Here is a 20,448-nt window from a genome sequence, read left to right on the forward strand (position 1 = left end):
TTTTTTTTTTTTTTTGACAGACTCTTGCTCTGTCACCCAGGCTGGAGTGCAGTGGCACCATCTCGGCTCAGTGCAACCTCTGCCTCCTGGGTTCACGCCATTCTCCTGCCTCAGCCTCCCGAGTAGGTGGGACTACAGGTGCCCACCACCACACCCAACTAATTTTTTGTATTTTTAGTAGAGACAGGGTTTCACCATGTTTGCCAGGATGGTCTAGATCTCTTGACCTCATGATCCGCCCGCCTCGGCCTCCCAAAGTGCTGGGATTACAGGCGTGAACCACCACGTGCAGCCTAGGGTGCCACTTATAATCCAAGGTCTGTCAGACGTGATAGATCTGGGCCTCAACATGGATGAGAACTAGGAAGCATTTGGAACCTCTGTCAGAAGTATGCTGGTAAATGTTTAATAACCAGCCTGGTGGAGGAAAGGGGCAGCGCTGTTTGAGTCCTTTTTCAATTTCCTTAGTGTAAATACTCCCACCGTGATGGGTTTCAAGCTACCAACAGTTTCACAACTGGCTCAAAATCCCTAAAATTTAACCATCTGCTCTCCAAGCTGGTAGCAACTGGCTCCAGCAGATTGCTGCCTTCTTTCAGTATTTCTTGCCTTTTCTTCCCTTTGCATAACTACTTTATTCTTTTTTTTTGCTACTCCCATTTGTGTTTAACAATGGCACTAAAACCTGGTCAATTCCAATATTTCAGAACATCTTATAATTCTGGACGCATTCCATCAGACCTTCAGCATGTTAAAAATCACAAAAGTCCTTGACAGAAGGCCAGTGTGAAAATTTGGAAAGGTCTGTAATTTGTCTTTAGGTTGTTGGTGAATGTGAGGACTCAGGTGATTTAAAAGGAGGCTCAGTCACCATTTGTAGGCAGGAGGAACCTGTGTAATCAGAGTTACTATTTCCTGAACACTATGGTAAGACATGCTTTGCAAGTATTATTTCATTTAACTCTCACAGTCACCCAGTGAAGTAGGGCTCCTCCCTTTGAGAGGTGAGGACACTGGAGCTTAGGAGGATTAAAGGAGTTGCCCAAGGCCCCAGAGCTAGAAGGTGGCTAAGCCAGGGATCCCAGGGCCTGCTAACCTCAGAGAGGCCACTCCTCTATGTGGTGGAACATATTTTACTTCAACTGTCAATGACACGGGAATTTCAGGACACTGAGAGATGGAGCTAAGTGAAAAAGTTTCACACGCTCTTTCCCTAGATCACCTTCACATCCATCACCTGTGTTATTACTCATCTTAGTCCATTTGGGCTGCTATAACAAACATACCATAGCCTAGGGGGTTTAAACTACACAAATTTATTTTTCACATTCCTAGAGACTGGGAAATCTGAGATCAAGGCGCCGGCAGACCCAGTGTCTGGGGAGAGCCTGCTTGCTGGTTTGCAGACGGCCATCTTTCCCTGTGTCCTCACGTGGCAGAGAACAGAGAAAGAGGACACGTTCTGGTGTCTCTTCTTTTAAAGGCACTAATCCCATCATGGTGCCTCCACCCTCATGACCTCATCACCTCCCAAAGGCCCCGCCTACCATACCATCACACTGGGGATTAGGCTTAACATATGAATTTTTGGGGGAAACCAGGGGGACAAGCAATCACTTCACAGCATTACCTTCCTGCTTCCAGCCCTCTGGCTGAAGGCTGGGAATTTCCAATTTCCAAAAGGTCCTGACCCCAGAAGGGCCTGGCGGACTGCTTGATTGTGGAGGAGGAAGATTATTTGCACCTGAGTCCAGTAAGCATACCAGGCCCATCTCTCTAAGGGGGCAGTGTTGCCTCTTTTTATTACTTTTCCCAAGTCAGTGATTATATGTCCATGGCAAATCTAGTTTTACCTGATTTGAGATAGAAAGGGACAGGGGTCTCCTAATCCATGGAGGCACAGATGTTGAAAAGATAAGCGAATTTCTAAACAAAGGGGCTTTAAGCAGGGGAAGTACAGGTGTGACCCATCTTTCTCAGTGAGATGTGTTAACTTTTCAGGAGCAGGCAGGGTGAGCTTGACCTGTGAGAAGGTCATGCATGGGCTCCCAAGGAAAGCTTTTCCCATAAAACTAGGAATTGAATTCAGGAGCATCTAATTCCCAGGCCCAGAACAAGCTGGACAAAGCACACACTTTGGAAAGATTTGAACTGCACAGAAGATAGATGTTACAGTGGGACTCTAACCTTGGCCCGTTGAGTTTCTTCCCCTTCCCTGCCTTGGTCCTGCCCATGTGGAGGGGTAGCAGCCAAAGTGAAATTAGGCATGGGGCCAGAGAGCACTGCCGTCTTCCGGAATCACATGAATCTGCCCCATGTAGGAGGTGAGACTCTTGGGAATGGCTTTAACGTAGTCCTCTGGATGCCGTGTGACTTGGGGCCCCAGGTCCCTCTGGCATCTCTTCTGCACCCAGTGACATGGGATTCATCTGCATTTCTCAGTTGCAGAGGGCGAGGGTGTAACCCTGGTGTTATTCACGGCCCTTGTCCTATGGAGCAGTGGGTCTGTCCTCATCGCATGGTAGGAAGACCAGGTGGGAATAATCAGGTGGGACAAAGGGGTATCTCAGACCCACGGTCCTGGTACAAAGGATAGGAGGGTGAAATCAGAATTAGGTCTGTGGATAGTGCTGAGGTCCTGTTGCCAACTCTGCCAGAGGATATCAAAGTCAGCATGGGAGGGCAAGTGTACGTGCTAGGGCCTCAGTGTGGAATGCACACAGGCAGAACATCAGAAGAGTGCACTAAAGATAAAAAAAGATAAGTCACAAGCTCTGAAGACGGGGCTGTTACAGCTGACTGTGTATTCACATGCTCCTAACACATGTTTGCACGGGCAAGTTGGCGCCCTGCAAAGGCCCTGGGAACAGGATTCTGCCTGGAATGTCTGTATGAGGCAGTGACCAGGGGGCTACCAGGGACCTGTGGAAAGGAGGAAGGAGGCCTTTGAGTGTGCACAGCTTGGGCTTCTGAGAGGCACTCACAGCACCTTTGTTTGTTCCGGAGCCTTAAGATAAGATGAGTGCTGCTTCTGTTCCTTCTCTTTGGAGAAGATGACATTGACCAAAGGAAAAGTCAGCTGAATTCAATCTTCTAATGGGTTTATTCTTTTATCCCTCTCCTAAGGTTTTAGGGTTCAGCTTTGTAAATTACTGCCTTGTAACCGAGTCTTGCTACATAAGCTTAAAATGAGAAATGTCAAATGAATTTGCATGTAATTATTTGACTACAAACATAAGCCTGTTATAATAATCAGCCTATAGATTAGTTGTATTAGCTTTTCTTCTCCCTGGCAGCACAGTAAAATATCCCTTTAGGAAGCTTCAAATTAGATAAATTTGAATAGTTGTTACTTCTCAAGTTGAAAATTCACCAAGAACTGGCTTGTACCACCATTGTAGTAGTGCCATTGCCCGGGTTCTAAGACTTCTGTGTTCCTGCCACCTGAATTATAATTCGAATGAACAGATGAATAAATGGACACTTCCTGAGTACATGGCATGTACCATCCTCTTTCATAGCAGCCCGAGAGGGAGGTAGTATTGTTTTCAATCTGCAGATGAGAAAAATCAAGGTTTGGAAAGGTCACATTACTTAAGATCATAATGCCAGTGAGTAGCAGAGCCAGAACTAGAAGCTGGGTCCATTTATCTCCGAGTCATATGTTTCTCTGCCACAGTGTTCTAACTCCAGAAATTGACTGGTCACTTTCCTGGTCACAGGCACTAGCACTGCATATTTTCATGGATGCTATCTCATAAACCTACTCTTATAGCAACTAAATGATGTGGGCATTCATTTTATAGATGACATAAAACTGAAGTTCAAAATATATAACCTGCCCAAGGTCACACAGAGGGCAGTACTGTGCAAGAGAAAATGAGGAAGAAGCAAAAGCGGGAACCTCTGATAAACCCATCAGATCTTGTGAGACTTATCCACTATCACGAGAACAGCATGGAAAAGACTGGTCCCCTGATTCAATTACCTCCTTTTGGGTCCCTCCCACAATAAGTGAGAATTCTGGGAGATATAATTCAAGTTGAGATTTGGGTGGGGACACAGCCAAACCATATCAGTGCCCTCTTTAAAGGGTTTATTAATTGGAAAGGCTAGGAGGAGATGGATGTCTCATTTCAAAGGGAATACATATTCTTTTGATGACTGAAGCTGTAAGCCATACCAATAGACGTAGGCTGATAGGTAGGAGGAGATATATGTAGAAAAGGCTGATTATGTCTCAACCAGTTGCCCATTCCTAATACGGTCTCTGAGATAGAGACAGAGGACAATGCCCTCTCTGGACACAGGATAATGTCTGGCATTTGAACACTTTTAATAAGTAAGCAAAATACCTGGTGTAGAATAATAGAGATCAAGGCCAGACTTGGCCTTGATTTCCTTTTGCCCAGGTTAGAGTCAGGAGGGAGTACATGCCACAGAGAGGAGGTTTTGTAAGGGCTAGAGCTGAGCCGGCCAGCTCTGTGGGAGACACAGTCAGAAGAGGGGAAGACAGACAGGTGCCTTCCAAGAGGGAGAAGCCACTGGGGTTCCCGACTTTTCTGTGTGGAAGGGAAATGACGAAAGACAGAAAACACCCCTATGTTTTTTTCTTTCTTTTTTTTTTTTGAGACAGGGTCTTACTCTGATGCCCAGACTAGAGCGCAGTGGCATGATCATGGCTCACTGCAGCCTCGACTTGCCTGGCTTAAGCAATCGTACCACCTCAGCCTTCCAAGTAGCTGAGACTGCCAGTGTGTCCCACCATGCCTGGCTAATTAACAAAAAATTTTTTTTTTGAGGAAGAGGTCTCGCTATGTTGCCCAGGCTGATCTTGAACTCCTGAGCTCAAGCAATCCTCCTGCCACTCCCAAACTGCTAGGATTATAGGCATGAACCACTGCACCTGGCTATCCCAAATGGTTTTTTAAGCAAATATGTGAGAAGTATATTCTGAGATACAGTGCAGTTAATCAGTTTGCTTATTGTTCTGCAGACTTAACATGTTTACACATGTTGGCATGCTTCATAACTCGGCCTTGCCCAGTCTTTGGTTACTCTAGTAACAATCCTGTGGTATGAAATGACTGAAGTATAGTTCTGGTTTCCTTCCTGCAGGCTTGGTTTAGAAAGAGGGGAAACAGCTAAAGAAGCCTTAGATGTCATTGTCTCCTTGTTGGAAGAACACGGACAAGGTGGGAATTACTATGAAGATGCAAACTCCTGCCGCAGCTTCCAAAGTGCATATCTGATTGTGGATCGTGATGAAGCCTGGGTGCTCGAGACCGTAGGGAAGTACTGGGCTGCTGAGAAAGTCACAGGTAAGCAGGTGTGGATGGTGGAGAGTTCTGAGGACAGGGAAGGCCACAGAGATGGGGGTGGCCTGCATGTACAGTGTCAGACCTGGAGGAAAGACGTGCTGTTGCGGGTCCTCTCTGTGTGGGACTGTCATGCTTTGGCATGCCTCTCATTTCTGGGCACCTCCAAGAAGAGAACCTGGAGTCTCCTGAACCTGGAGTGAAGCAGTCTTCTAACCTTTCGTATTTTCTCTTTGCTTTCCAGGAAGAACCTGCTTTTGACTACCAGGAATTCCATGACTTAAACCATTACTCTATTAATTGGCCAAGAGAATGGTGACTCTTCTTGTGTAATAGGCCAACAAGTCCCTTCCCTGGACAGTAGCCCCTTGTCACCCCCAACCCTGTAGATCTTTGTGCTTGCCATGTTCCTCTAAAATAGGAGTTTAGATCTGTGTGAGGACCGGTGTATGCCACTCTGGGATTTCTCTGTGAGTGAAGTTCATCTCTCTCAGTGTGAGACAGTGTTTCTAGAAGAGCAGCGGACTAGATGGTCCACCCAGAAGGATTTAGTGCCTGTAAAATTGCTGCTCTGCAGCCCTTGGAGCATCTTGCTTCTAACACAGCCCTGGGGAAGGCAGTGTTAGGGGTGGGAGCGGTAGTTTTGTATCCCCACCTCAGCATCCTCATTTTCTGGACAGGATGAGATCCCAGAATGGGTTAAAGGGCTTCCAAGAGGACTAAGTAGTCCTAAGAGGGAATTGGCCTGAGCAGCTCCTTGGGACTGGGTGGTGACCACATGGCATATGCACTGCCATTCTTCCCTCCTATGCTGATGGTGGAGGACTAGGTTACGACACTCTTCTTTTGTTGAACCTAGTCTTGGCCTATGTATTTTTCTTAACTAAATTTACCAGGAAGTCTCTTCCGAGTAATCCAGAATGATGTTGGGGATGAAACTTGTGTGCCATCCCTATCTTAGGGGTGAATTGAACCAAATTTGACCCGAGTTAGAAGCAGAACATCTATCACAGTAGATGGGAATCAAGCCTGTTTTCTGTGCACAAAGTTAGTTCAGTGTTCAGGGCTTCTTCTCTGGTTGATGGGTACATTGTACTGTATACAAAGTTGCCCCAGTGAGGCAGTGAATCTAGACTGTGGCTTCCTGGCCAAGCTGTATGAAGGCTGTGTCTGTCTGGAGATGGGGGTGGCCTCTTTATATCTCACAAGGGTGCAAAATGGGCTAGTGGTGTCCGTCAGCAATCATGGAGAGTTTCTCCATCTCATATGCTCAGCATGTACCCACCCACCAGGGTATGTAGCTACTCGCCCAACTCTTAAAGTATTTCTAGAACTAAGGCAGCCAGTGCAGCCCACCAGGTCTCCAACTCTCTTGCAATGCAGGAACTTAAAACTCCTTGATAAAAATCCCTCCTGAGATGAAGTCTTACTATTGAATTGTTCCATCAAGAGTGGTAGTAATCCATGTTTCAAAGCAGTCATATTACTTTTAAGTTGAACCTAACACTTTTTGATCTATGACTACATTTCAAAAGCCGAGCGTCTCTTCATAATGTAGCTTAAAAAATTACACAGAATGAATTCTGCCATTAGTTAACTAAATATTTAAATAAAGAAGAACCCCAGCCATTTCTTGGACTCATTGACTTCATGTCGTCTGATCCCAGCAACGGTGTGATGGATTGCAGTAAGATTTAATGCACTCTGTCTCCCAAAGGCTAACATTCTTGAAAGCAAATGCCTGCTGTAAATCTGCCCACTGGGAAACTAATATCTGTAGAGTCACTTACAAGAGTATTGTTTTAATAGCTTAGTATGAATGATGTCAAAATCACTTGTTTAGGGCAAAACTGGTTTTTATTTTTAGTTGTTTATAATTGTACTTGTATGGTCCTCTCTGAAAAGATAAATGACGAAGGACCAATGCCCACCAGCCAGGAATGCTTATTTTGGAAGTGTGAATCAGTGAAGCAAAACATACTGAAAGAACTTAGTCTGGTACTGATCCTGCCTCTAGGAACTGGTTGTCAGGCAGTGATGGCTTTCCTGTAGCTTGTAGTTTAGGTTCTTTATCTCACTTCATTCTCCAAGAATTTGGAAAATCAGCCTGCTCCCTGGAAGCAGCAGATAGGAATGGCCCTTTTAAGCTAGCACCGATAACTTCCTAGTGTTTGTGCCCTAGACAGCATCTTGAAGCTGGAAGGCTGAGTTGTCCTGTGTGCATTTGCAGCTCAGGCTTCAAAGAAGACATAGCAAGCCGGCCAGCTGGTAGGAGAGTTTCTGGTCTAAGCCCTCATTCATCAAAGTGGAATATACTCAGAATGCGGGCGTTTCTGATTCTAGACTTACTTAGTCACAATTCTATTTTTATAAGAAAAAATTTCCCATAGATTTTTCAAGCACATACACACATGCACACACACACTTTATCTCACACATACACATGTGCGCACACACATGTACCCAGACATACATATATTCATGAATATATTCAGTTATTTTAAAAAGATTTGTTATCATTGCCATGTGGTTTTCTAAATGTTGAGACCTGAAAAAAAAAAGTTGAATGAAGGATTTGATTTGTATTTTTTTTTTTTTAAAAAAAAACCATATATATTTGGGCAAGGAGTGGGGTGTAAAGTGTTTTCCAGGGAGGGGCTTTCTATAGATGCGATAGAGCATTGCTGTAGAGGAACAGCATCTCTATTATAGAGGACTCTCTTATGGATTGCTAAGTCTTGTTAGCTCAGTACCTCTTTCAAAGCACCTGTCCCTTTTTTGGTGTGTAACTAATGAATGCTTGGGGCTTATTTAGCCAAAATGAAGAGCCTTACATATTTCCTCTTGATTATGCTTTTAAGATGGGTAAAGTGACTGTTGCTCATTTAAAATGTGATAATGCCCAGTCAAGACCGGTCAGACCTTTTAGGAGGTCTCCTCGAAAGAGGCTCAATGATTGTCTGTTTCTCTCTTCAAAAATTAAATGGATTCCTCCCTGTGGTTAAAGTCAGTGTTTCAGGGAAAGGATTCCCTATAAATTTCCATTTCTTGATTCAGTCTTTATAAGTATATTTTTAACTAATGGGGCTTTGCACTCTCTGCAGAGGGAGTGAGGTGCATTTGCAATCGGCTTTCGCTCACCACTAAGATGGATGCAGAGCATCCGGAACTCAGGAGTTATGCTCAGAGCCAAGGTTGGTGGACAGGAGAGGGCGAGTTCAATTTTTCTGAAGTCTTTTCTCCAGTTGAGGATCATCTAGACTGCGGTGCTGGCAAAGACAGCTTAGAAAAACAAGAAGGTGAGTTAGTCTCTCCCTCACGATTCTCCTTCTCATAACCCTTTCTCTTGCAGCTGTTTCTGAGAACTTGTCTGAACTTAGAAGGGTGAACAAAGAGGAATACAGAATAGCCCTTGTATGTAAAGACCAGCTTGTGCTAAAAGTCCCTGATGTGCAGGCAAGAAAACAATTTGTATTTATTTTTACATGGTGCTTCCTCATCCCTGGAGGTTTCCTGCTCCTACCCATGTTATTCTCCTTTAATCTCTGATGTCATTATGTTGCCTTTTGTAATACTTATTGCAGCCATCCTCTTACATCAGTAGTTATATATTTGACTCATCTTCCCCTGCTGCACTAGCCTGCTGGGCCTTAAGGGCAAAGGTGTTGTCTCTTACTCATCTAAGCGCCCCCCGTATAGTTTTTTGTTCCATGGACACTTGATGAGTTCAATTGTTGCCACTCCATCTGCCAACTAGTTACTAACTTTATTTATTTATTTATTTATTTATTTATTTATTTATTTATTGAGACAGGGTGTCACTCTGTTGCCTAAGCTAAGTGTGTTGGCACAATCTCGACTCACTGCAGCCTCCACCTCCTGAACTCACGCAATCCTCCCTCAGCTGCACCCCTGCTGCCATCCCAGTAGCTGGTACTACAAGCATGTGCCACCATTTCTGGCTAATTTTTTTTTTTGTAGAGACAGGGTCTCATTTTGTTGCCCAGGCTGGTCTGACACTCCTGGGCTCAAGGGATTTGCCCGCCTTGGCCTCCCAAAGTGCTGAGATTACAGGCCTAAGCCACCACACCCAGCCCCTAGTTATTAACTTAATCAGAATCCATATTTAGGTATATATATGGTGACTAAATAGCTTCTTACTTTTGTGCCTATGCGGAAATCCTTCCAAAAAACCTGCAACAGTCATTCTATATTTGCTGGTGATGCATGTATTTTATAAGTCAAAGTTTTGGATCATTTAGAACAGGGGTCAACAAACTATGACCTGTTGGCAGCTGCCTGTTTTGAAAATAAAATTTTATTGGAGTGTAGCCACGCCCATTTATTTATATATTGTTTGGGGCAGCTTTCTCACTATAATGGCAGAGTTGAGCAGGTGCAACAGGAAAGTTTCAACAGAAATTGTATGGCCCATAAACCTGAAATATTTACAGTCAGGCCAGGTGCATGCTTGTAATCACAGTACTTTGGGAGGCTGAGGCAGAGGATCACTTGAGGCTAGGAGTTCAGTTTAAGACCAACCTGGGTAACTCAGCAAGACCTCATCTCTCCAAAGAAATGAACAAAATTAGCCAGACATGATGCGTGTCTATAGTTCCTGCTCCTCAGGGGGCTGCGGTGGGAAGATTTTTTAAGCCCCGGAGTTCAAGGCTGCCGTGGGCTGTGATTGCACCACCTCACTCCAGCCTGGGTGACAGAGTGAGACCCTGTCTCTTTTAAAAAAAAAAAAACAAAAAGGAAGGAAAATGTTTCCTGGCTCTTAATCTAGAACACTTTAGGACTTTTCCTTTAGCACTTATGTAATATATTCTGGGTAGGAAGGTAAGAAAATATTCACTTTTAAATGGGAGCTTTAAAAAAATCCAAATTGTTTTAATTAAAAAAAATCTAGCTGGATGAAAGATATTAAATAATGTTGCCAAAACATCAGCTGTAAATCTGATAAAGCCTTTAGGTCTGGCTACTAATTTACAGGAAATACAGAGGATAGAGGAACAAATACGCTATTTAATGTAATAATTGCCGAGACCAGCTCGGTCGAGGAGACCCTAACCCAGTGGCACTAGAAGAATTAAAGACACACACACACACAGAAATATAGAAGTGTGGAGTGGGAAATCAGGGGTCTCACAGCCTTCAGAGCCTTGAACAGAGATTTACCCATGAATTTATTGACAGCAAGCCAGTGATAAGCATCGTTTCTATAGATTATAGATTAACTAAAAGTATTAGATTAACTAAAAGTCTTCCTTACAGGAAACGAAGGGATGGGCCAAAATAAAGGGATGGGTCCGGCTAGTTATCTGCAGCAGGAGCATGTCCTTAAGGCACAGATTGCTCATGCTATTGCTTGTGGTTTAAGAACGCCTTTAAGCAGTTTTCTGCCCAGGTTGGCCCAGGTGTTCCTTGCCCTGATTCCCGTAAACCCACAACCTTGCAGCGTGGGCGCCATGGCCATCACGAACATGTCACAGTGCTACAGAGATTTTGTTTATGGCCAGTTTTGGGGCCAGTTTATGGCCAGATTTCAGGGGGCCTGTTCCCAACAAATAATGCCATGAGGATGCCATCTGCAAAGCTTACACTGTGCGCAACTACAGGAAAGATGACTCTGACAACTAAGATGCAAGCTGAGTGGGTGCGGTGGCTCATGCCTGCAATCCAAGCACTTTGGGAGGCCCGTGGAGGGCAGATCACTTTAGGCCAGGAGTTCAAGAGCAGCCTGACCAACATGGTGAAACCTCATCTCTACCAAAAAAATACAAAAATTAGCCAGGCGTGGTGGTGCATGCCTATAGTCCCAGCTACTGGGGAGGCTGAGGGTGGGCGAATCACTTGAACCTGGGAGGTGGAGGTTGCAGTGAGCCGAGATTGCGCCATTGCACTCCAGCTGGGGGGACAGAGCCAGACTCCGTCTCAAAAAAAAAAGATGCAAGGGGAAAAAACAAGAGGCAGAGACGTTTCCAATTCTGATTGATTCCAGTTCAAATCAGTAGGCTCATTTATAAGACAATGAGGAAATCTGAACACGGGATAGTTGAAGCAATCAAGGATTTGTTGTTAATATTTCTAGGTATGACATGTAAGTAGAGATTTATAAAGTGGACGTGAATGTGCCAACAAACTTTCTCTCCATGTGATGCTTCAATTCCATCATGGTGAACACAGACTGAAATAGTGTTTTAACCAATTATAACCCAGGGGAAGTTGTAGAAATGGGATCTCATGTAATCAAGGATTTGTTTATCTGTTTATCTGTGGTCACAGCCAACAGTCCTAATGGCTCTGAATATTCTAAATGCCTCTCTGTGCATATATTTCCCACCGCGGAGAGGACATTCTCCAAATGGAGTATTGATTCTGACCAGCAAGAGTTTATGGGAGCGAGCTTGGTGGACTGTGCATAGTAGATTGTACGTACTTTCTTGTGGATATCTATTGAGTTATTATACTGATTGAGGTACAGCTAAATGCTGTAACAAAGACACCCAAATTAACATGGCTTAAAGAAAATAGTAGGTTATTTCTCTCCCATCTTACAGTTCAGGTATATATGACCAGTCCATGGCTGGTTACTGTGACTCAACATAGGAATTCCATTTGTGGTCCACTTGTTTGCATCTCCTAGTTGGCAGGAAGGGAGAAAATAAAAACAAAAGGCAAACATACCTTGTTTTTAGATGTGATGAGGAATTGCACACATTGTTTCTGCTTGCCTCCTATTGATCAACATCACATGGCCACATATAGTCACAAGGGAAGTGGGGAAATAGACTCTGTAGTTTGGTGATTACAGTCCCAGATATAATTTCAGAGTTTTATTACTAAAAGAGAACAGAATGAATGGAGTTTAGTTAGTAGCCCACCACAGTTTTGTGTTATATCTACTCTTTCCATTTGTCTGTCTTTCATGTTTTTGCAGAAAGCATCACGGTGCAGACTATGATGAACACCTTACGAGACAAAGCCAGTGGAGTGTGCATAGACTCCGAGTCTTTCCTAACCACAGCCAGTGGAGTGTCTGTCCTGCCACAGAATAGAAGCTCTCCGTGCATTCACTACTTCACTGGGACCCCCGATCCTTCCAGGTTTGTCCGAGACCTGGTCACGTAGGGAGAACGTGAGTGCTTCCCTTGAAAGCTCTTTCAGCAAGTGCGTAGTAAGTGCCTGACCATGTCCTCCCCTTGGATAACAAAGTCACATTTTTCAGTCAGCCTCATTGTGGGCAGTGTAGCACCAAGGGCTTTGATTAAGTGAATTCCTTGGTTTTAGTCATGTAGTATTTAGTCAGGGAATCTAGTAGTTCTTTTAAATTTATTAGGTTGGTGCAAAAGTAATTGTGGTCCTTACCATTACTTTTGCACCAACCTAATATCAAATATTTACTGAGTATATCTCATGGGCCAAGCATTGTGTGGTTTATGAGGGATACAGAAATGAACAAAACACAGCGAGACAGAGAGATGTGGGAATGTTCATGATTTATCAAAACAACCAGTTCCTGTGAGTTAGAGAATAAAACAGTTCAGAGGCAATACAGATTGAAGTAACTTCACGTGTACTGGCCCCTTCTTTAAGACATTGTGTTTTAGGGGGTTGCTTTCTGCCCCTGTACTTCAGCAAAAAGGCAGCATTACACAGGGATAAAGAACACAGCCTCTAGAATGACTGCCAGGATTCTGAATCTGACCTCTGCCCCATAGAAGCTGAATAAGTTATTTCACCTCTCTAAGCTTCAGTTTCTGTATTTGTACAATGGGGATAATACCAGCTCCTACCTTTACATGCTTGTTGGGAGGATTAAATGAGATAATCCAAGTCAATACATGGTAGATTTAACGATTATTTATGAAGACGATCTCTGATCTCCCAGGCAGACAGCAGCCCCTCTCCCCAGGAACATTCTGTCATGTATATCAGGAATCACGTCATCAGTAGCTTAGAACCAGCTGTCCAGTGGTTTCTAAATCTGTTCATTGCTAGAATCACTTGGAGGAGTTTTCAAAAAATACAGGTTCATTGACTGATACCTATTGTATGAGAATCTTTGAGGTGGACCTAGGAATCTGTCAGGCAAGTCTGATCCTCAGCCTGGAAGGCTCTAGAAGGCTGCCCATTCCAGTAGGTTCTCTGGTGTTTTTTTGGGTGTTCCATTGGCTGATCATCATTATCGCTGTCTGAAAGTCAGCTTGTTAAACCTTTGAATCTGCTTCCGGGGTATTTGCTGGTATTACATTTCATTCGTTTTGCAGCTGAAAATATTTATTCTCCTTTTACTGTTTCAGGAATATAAGACAATGATTACATCTAGCTAGGGACTGATTCTTAGATGACTCAGGGGAAAAGTGAAGCACCTCTTGTGACCCTTTGGCCTCGTTTTTAAACTACTGCCAATATCAATAGATCTTTCTAACCAGACCTGACTGGGGAACTCAGTATTAGCTGTTCTTAGTTTTTCATTCACTTGTTCATTCAACAAACGCTAATCACCTACTGCGTACCAAATATTATGTTTGTTGTATACCATGGATGAAGTGTGTACAAGGAAAATGGTGGCACAAATGAGATGATGAAGGGGAAAGCTTCACAGAGGACGGAGCTCTTGAGCACTGGGCGTTGTGGAAAGAGAGGGGTTCGTTAGGTAAAAAGCAGGAACAGCAGTCTGGGTGGAGAGGACGGCACGTGCAAAGGCAGAGAGGCATGAAACCACATGACCACAGGCTAGAGCCGTGCATCCTCCCAGAGATAGTGCTGGTCACTAGGTGCCCATTGCTCCTCTACCCCCAGCCCCTCCGTGAAACAAACCTAGCACCCTCCTGTGGCACCCCTGTCAGCCTTTATCAGTGAGCCTCAACTGCTCGACGCTGCTCCTGGCAACCTCTCAGGAGGCTCCTCCTGTTTGAGTTCAGTTGGTATTCCCTTGATTTTGTCTCCCAGTTCTGAATCCTTGGGCTCCATGGCCGTACCTTCTACCCACTTTTTGGCCCAGCGGATTTGAGGCTCCGTCTTCCCCTTGTGTCTGGGCCTCCCTCCTGAACTGTGACCTAGTTTGCTCCCCTAATGCTAGTGGCTCAGTAGCCCCTTGTGAGGACCCTGCTGGGTGACAGGGGTACATATGGACATTTGGAGTTCTATTTTCAAGTGTCTGGAATGCTCTGCGAAAGTATTTGGGCATGGCTTTTTAGGGAACAGGAGCCTTTCAAAGAGTGGGTTGAGCTGAACCAACCCCTGTTGTTCCTGATGTCTCAGATACCAGCTCTAACTGTGCTCAGGAGACAGGGCCTTGTGAGCCCAGGATACCGATGTAAAGGAACTCCACTTCCTAGGCTGAAGGACATGGCCTAATCCAGCTGTAAAAATGGCTGGGCAATAGCCTTCTGATAGTTAAAATGAAAAATTTTAAGTGCTTTTAAAAGAAAATTATTCGTGGTTAAATTAATTTCAAAGACCTTGTGTTATAGAAGATTAAGACCCTTCTGGAAGAAATTCATTATTATCTTCCATGGTAAAAGAGCTGCATTTCCTACCGTGACTGTAGAACTGTCATACATACATTGTTATTCTTTCTATTCAACATTTCAGTGTTTCTCTGTAATTGAGCATGCTCGACTTATTGTATTTTGTCAGCAAGAAACATAATTGCCTTTTCTTAGATTTTTTAGGCAAGAAAATTAGGGAGATTTTGGCTTCTGTTAATGCTAAAAATGTTAGAAATCGCTTCACAGTAGCGGACTTGGAAAAGAACCACACTTTAGTCTTTACCCTTCCCAGTTAATGTTAAAACCAAAAAACATGATCTTCCTGTTGTCTGCCTGCCTGGACACTTCTCTGTCCTTTTCTCACTGTATTAATTATAGATCTTTTCCTTGAAATAACGCGCTCACATCCTCTTTTCCCCTCCCTCCCTCCTACTATGTGCTAGGTACTATGTAAGGTTGAGAGGTGGAAGGAGATGCTGAAGGCAGAGTTTCAATGCTTGAGGGAGATGCAGAAGTTCTTCACTTAATTATGTTGAGAAGGCAAATTCCATCACATCAACACTGTGTGGAGTCAGTGTGTGCCACAGTCATTCAAAGAGTGACACCGATTGGCTTTAGTGTACTGGTTCTGAGCTTTGGAAACCATTTCCTAGGAAGCCAGCACTTGTTAAAGCTTCATTGATGTGAAGAATTGGAGGGGGGAGGAGTAGAGAAGTACCTTAGCATTGTGAGACAGTGTGAAATTCAGAGTCTTACAGTGTGCTGGAATCACAGAGAGCTGCTTGTGAGAAGAGCCTCTCTTCCCAACTCCACATGTGGTGATGTCATTGGCCCCTTGAAATGGGCCACAGTGGGGGTATTTACACTACAGAAATTGGCAGATGCCATAAATCTGAGCTAATTTTTTCAGAGATATAGTTGTTAGACCAGTAAACCACTGAGAGGCCCCCACATGCAGGAAAATACACAAATAAATACTCAAGATACAGGCCAGGTGTGGCCGCTCACACCTGGAACCCCAGCACTTTGGGAGGCCAAGGTGGGTGGATCGCTTGAGGTCAGGAATTCCAGAACAGCCTGGCCAACATGGCGAAACCTTGTCTCTACTAAAAAAAAATACAAAAGTTAGCCAGGCGTGGTGGCGCATGCCTGTAATCCCAGCTACTCTGGAGGCTGAGGCAGGAGAATCACTTGAACCTGGGAGGCAAATGTTGCAGTGAGCTGAGATTGAGCCACTGCACTCCAGCCTGCATGACAAAGTGAGACTCTGTCTTAAAAATAAAATAAAATAAAATGAAATAAAATAAATACTCAAGATACAGGATGGGTAAACCAGAAGGCGGGGAGAACGTAGAAGTTCTAAGAAAATAGTGTGTCTGAGCTACTTTAACTAGTGGCAGGGTGCTGGAGAGATGCCAGGACATTCCCCTCCACCCCACCTCCTTACTTGTGGGTGCGTTTTCTTTGTTTCTTCCTCTTCTGCTCTCAGTGTACTAATCTTTTTTTCTTTTATTGGAGATGGAATCTCACTGTGTTACCTAGGCTGGAGTGCAGTGGTGTGATCTTGGCTCACTGCAACCTCCACCTCCTGGGTTCAAACAATTCTCCTGCCTCAGCCTCCTGAGTAGCTGGGACTATAGGCATGTGCCACCACACCCAACTAATTTTTTATTTTTAGTAACGATGGGGTTTCACCATTTTGGCCAGGCTGGTCTCAAAGTCCTGACCTCAGGTTATTCGCCTGCCTCCGCCTCCCAAAGTGCTGGGCCAGTGTACTAATCTTGAGAAGTTAAAATGACCAAGACATTGCCATCTAGATAATTCAAATGTCACAAACAGCTTTTTGTTACTGGAGCAAACATTATGAGCCTTGGTCAGCATGACTCATGCAGCCTTTGGAGCCACGTGGGGCACGGCCTGCGCAGATAGACACACAGCCGAAGGCCCTAGGCTACATGGCGCCTACCCCTCCAATTCCATTCTGAATTCTTCCAACACCAGTCGTCTCCTCTCTCTGTCCTACACGTTTGACTTTTCAAAACTTCCCAGAGCCTCTGAATCCAGCCCACCATCCTTAAGGCTGTTTAGTGCTTCAAAAGTACTGGTTCTCTTTTCCTTTAAAATGGAAACTCCCTTCATGGATTAGGTCTGCTTTCAGCCAGGTGTGACTTTAAACGTTTTTTTTTTTTTTTGGTTGTTTTGTTTTAATTTTTGTGGGCACATAGAAAGTGTATATGTTTATGGGAGCCAGGTGTGACTTTGACTCTATGATTAAAGTCGCTCACAGTAAAGCTGGAATAAACATAGATGAACCACTCTGAGGGGCACCTGCGTTTCTGAGAGAAACTTGGTATTGTAGGTTTATTTGAGATTGGTTCAAAGGTGGGCAGCTTCCTCTGAACAGGGGTTTATGTATTGTTCTTTCTGTGCTAATTCTCCTCAGTAGATTTGCCAGGAACTCCAGGTCACAGGATCAGCCTGGTTTGTTGCTTGGAGAGTTTCTGCATCTTCAGTAAGAGCAGAGCCATGTTTGAGGACAGCAGTGTTGGCTAGCCACTGATATTAAATTATACATTCTAAAGCACAAAAGTATTTTCTTTTCTGCAGTAGTACAAGGTGTATGGGAAAACTAACAGAAGAATTTAAGAGTGAGAGGTAGTGGGGAAAACTGACCTTGCATTTAGATCTGAATTTACTTCTAGATCTGCCACTTAGTAGGAATGTGATTTTGGACAAAGCACTTAGCTTCTGTGAGCCTCAGTCATCTCATATGTAAAATGGGACAGAAATGTTTGCCCTTCTTTGTTCACTGCTGTATCCCTAGTACCTAGAACAGTATCTGGTGCTCCACCAGGACTCAACACGTATTTGCTGAATGAATGAATGAATGAATGAATGAGAGTACCATGAGAATTGAATGCAGATGCTTTGAGAATTATGCTGTGCTATAAAATGTTAGAGATTTTCATGATAATATTGCTGTTCTTCCAAAATGAGAAAACAAATGATTGGAAAATAGTTTTTTTGCATTGGCATGCTGCCTCCCTCACAAGGCTTTAGAGGGAAAAAGGGGCAGATGAGGGAACGGTGTGTCCAGTGGAGTATGTTTCTTGGCTGTGCCTCACATTGTCACTCAAGGCTAAAATTCTGCAGATCTCTGCAACGGAGCTTGCATGCCCACGCTGTGCATCGTGTCATGGGACTGTGTGCCTCAGCCCTTAGATTTGTCTTCGTGAGAGCTGAAGGCTGAAGGGAGGCTTCCTTTAGTGTTGCTCGTGGTCTCATTAGTTTAACCGCCCCTCACAAGGTCCCTTTAAAGTAGCTCAGCCAGCTCTGAACCTCCTCATGAACTGGCTGCTGGGCTGCGCCTCGCCATTGGAAGCACTTTGTCCTTTTGGGCCCATCATCTTGTATTCCTGTCACACCACACCACAGAAGGCTGAGTGACTGGGGCACATTCCCAGCCCAGGGTTTGGTGACTTTTCCGAAGGTCGATCTGGGAGCGAGCCCTGAGGACAGAGGCGGAATCAGCCTTCTGGAGGCTTTTCAGTGTGTTCCGCATCCAAGCCGCCCACGGGACACTCGGGGGCATCCCATGCGTCTGATGAAGTGGGCCTCATCCCGGTCAGGTGGGCTGGACACGGTTGGGTGTATCTGCTAAGTGTACGTGGTGGAGACAGTGGGTGTATCCGTTAATGGGCTTTTATTAATTCAAGTAGCATTTAAGAAGCTACCATCTGTGGCTCACCTGTGGGAAAATGTCAGAGTATCTCCTTATCTATTTGGAATTCTAAGTGTGATTTTCTGTAAAGACTGAAAGAAATCAAAACATCTGGGAACCACTGAGTTACCCCCATTCCCCTTTTCTGGGTACATAGACACAAATGATGAAACCAGAATTATAGATAATTTCCACATCCTGGTTGAAACAATTATTAATATTGCAATTATTATCAGCAATAATTTTTGTTAATATTTTATGTAGTTATTATTTTTTAGATACCCTTATTTATTAGTTATATAATTTATTCAACCTCAAACAAGCTTGTAACCACCTCAATACATTTAGGCTTTATATTTTTTATTAGTTGAATATACTAAACTTTGAAAAAATCTTTGGAGAGCTTTGGCTGCTTTAGAATATTTTGGGAACCTCCTCATATTTATTATGTATTCTTTTTAAACTAAAATGGATAGATGAGCGGGACAAACTTATGGTATCTCTTCTCTTAGAAAAGCCACCAGACACCCTCACTGATTAACCTCTCCATTCCAGTGAGCTTGGGGTGGGTTTAAAGTTACGTCACATAGAGCATTCTGAGTTTTTACTATGCATTTATCCTGTATTGGATACAGAAGACCGTGACTGTGGTTAGCATGAGCTTACTGAAGCTGGCATCACCAGTTTACAAGCTTCGTGACAGAAATGGAAATAAACTAGTTGTAGAAGTTGGGAGGGACTGTTGAGATCATTGTAGTCAGACAAGAGCCAGAGAGGGAAAACCATGGGCCCACAGTGGGTCAGAGGTAGAGCAGGGACTCACACCCCCATTCCAAGTCCCAGCCCAGTTACCTGCCCTGCTCTGCAGGAGGTAGCTCCGCCCAGCAGTGCTGCCAGGCTGTCCCCTTCCCTCACTTCTTGGCATGGCTTTCCCAAGGGATCCTGTGTCAGAAGAGACCTGAGATGCGCAGTAAGGGAAGCACTGAGGTTTTAGGGGTGAAATGGCAGGTTTCCTGGTGAAGATACTGCTCCCACTTGTGTTTGGAGTGGGCTTTGGAGTGGCATGGGGATTGAATGAAGTAGCATTGCATGGTGCCTGCTCAGTGGGCTCTGCTGGAGGGCGTGGTCGCAGTTCCCTTGGCTGCCAGGTGTTGAGCCTGTACCAGTCCCACTGTGAAGCCTACCAGCCCAGGTGGGAGTCTTGGCTCTGCCCATTTCTGCCCAGCGCAGAGCCCTGGAGCTGAGATGAAAACCGAGCTGACTGGGCTGCTGGGCGGGAGCCGCGGGCCTGTCCACCACTGAAAGGTCTCTGTGCCAGCCAAGGAGGCTGATGCTGCTGATGTGACATGCACTGACTTCCCAGGAAACCCCTAGTGCTGTCTGGTCCTGAAGGGTAGGATGTCTGCCTGTTGTGAGGCAGTCCTGCTGTCAGAGCCCAGAGGTAGCCTGGAGGCAGCTGGTTGTGGATGACTAGGCGTGCTCTCTCCTGGCCCTCCTCCTCCCCCCCTGCTCCATTGCCCTCTTTCAGTGAGCCCTCCATCTGCAGCCCTTTTGCAGAATCAACTGACTCACCAATTAGAGAATTCAATTTCATGTAGTCAAAATGGGTTTAAACAGTTTTAGGTTTTGCAATAATTCCTTTTTCATATTCAACAGCCATTCATTCAACACTCAGTAGAGGGGTAGAGCAATCATTCTGTTTTCAAGGGCTGTAGGAAGTGGCAGTGTGTGTTCCTTCTGTACAAGGGTAGCTCCCCTATGTCTTTAGGGGGAACTTCTTTTGATGATGGCTGGGGAGGGAAGGTTCTTGGCAGAGCTTGACTTTGAGCAGGTGGGCGCAGCGTGGCATGCCTTGTACTTCCCAGTGGATCGGAGGATGGGCCCAGTCTCCAATTATATTTACATCACC

General features: G+C 44.6%; 1 protein-coding gene across 3 annotated transcripts in view; it reads left to right on the forward strand.

The window, feature by feature from the left end:
* The window catches only part of SCRN1 (secernin 1), a 70,740-nt gene that overhangs the window by 41,838 nt on the left and 8,454 nt on the right, over positions 1 to 20,448 (forward strand). For all 3 annotated transcript variants that reach the window (XM_017861355.1, XM_017861353.1, XM_017861354.1), the window contains exons 4-6: positions 5,119 to 5,321; positions 8,423 to 8,617; positions 12,262 to 12,427. In XM_017861355.1, the coding sequence (XP_017716844.1) occupies positions 5,119 to 5,321; positions 8,423 to 8,617; positions 12,262 to 12,427 (564 nt within the window). The remainder of the gene's footprint in view (positions 1 to 5,118; positions 5,322 to 8,422; positions 8,618 to 12,261; positions 12,428 to 20,448) is intronic.

The sequence above is a fragment of the Rhinopithecus bieti genome, unplaced genomic scaffold, assembly GCF_001698545.2.
Source record: "Rhinopithecus bieti isolate Rb0 unplaced genomic scaffold, ASM169854v2 scaffold_61709, whole genome shotgun sequence".
NCBI classification, from domain to species: Eukaryota; Metazoa; Chordata; class Mammalia; order Primates; family Cercopithecidae; genus Rhinopithecus; species Rhinopithecus bieti.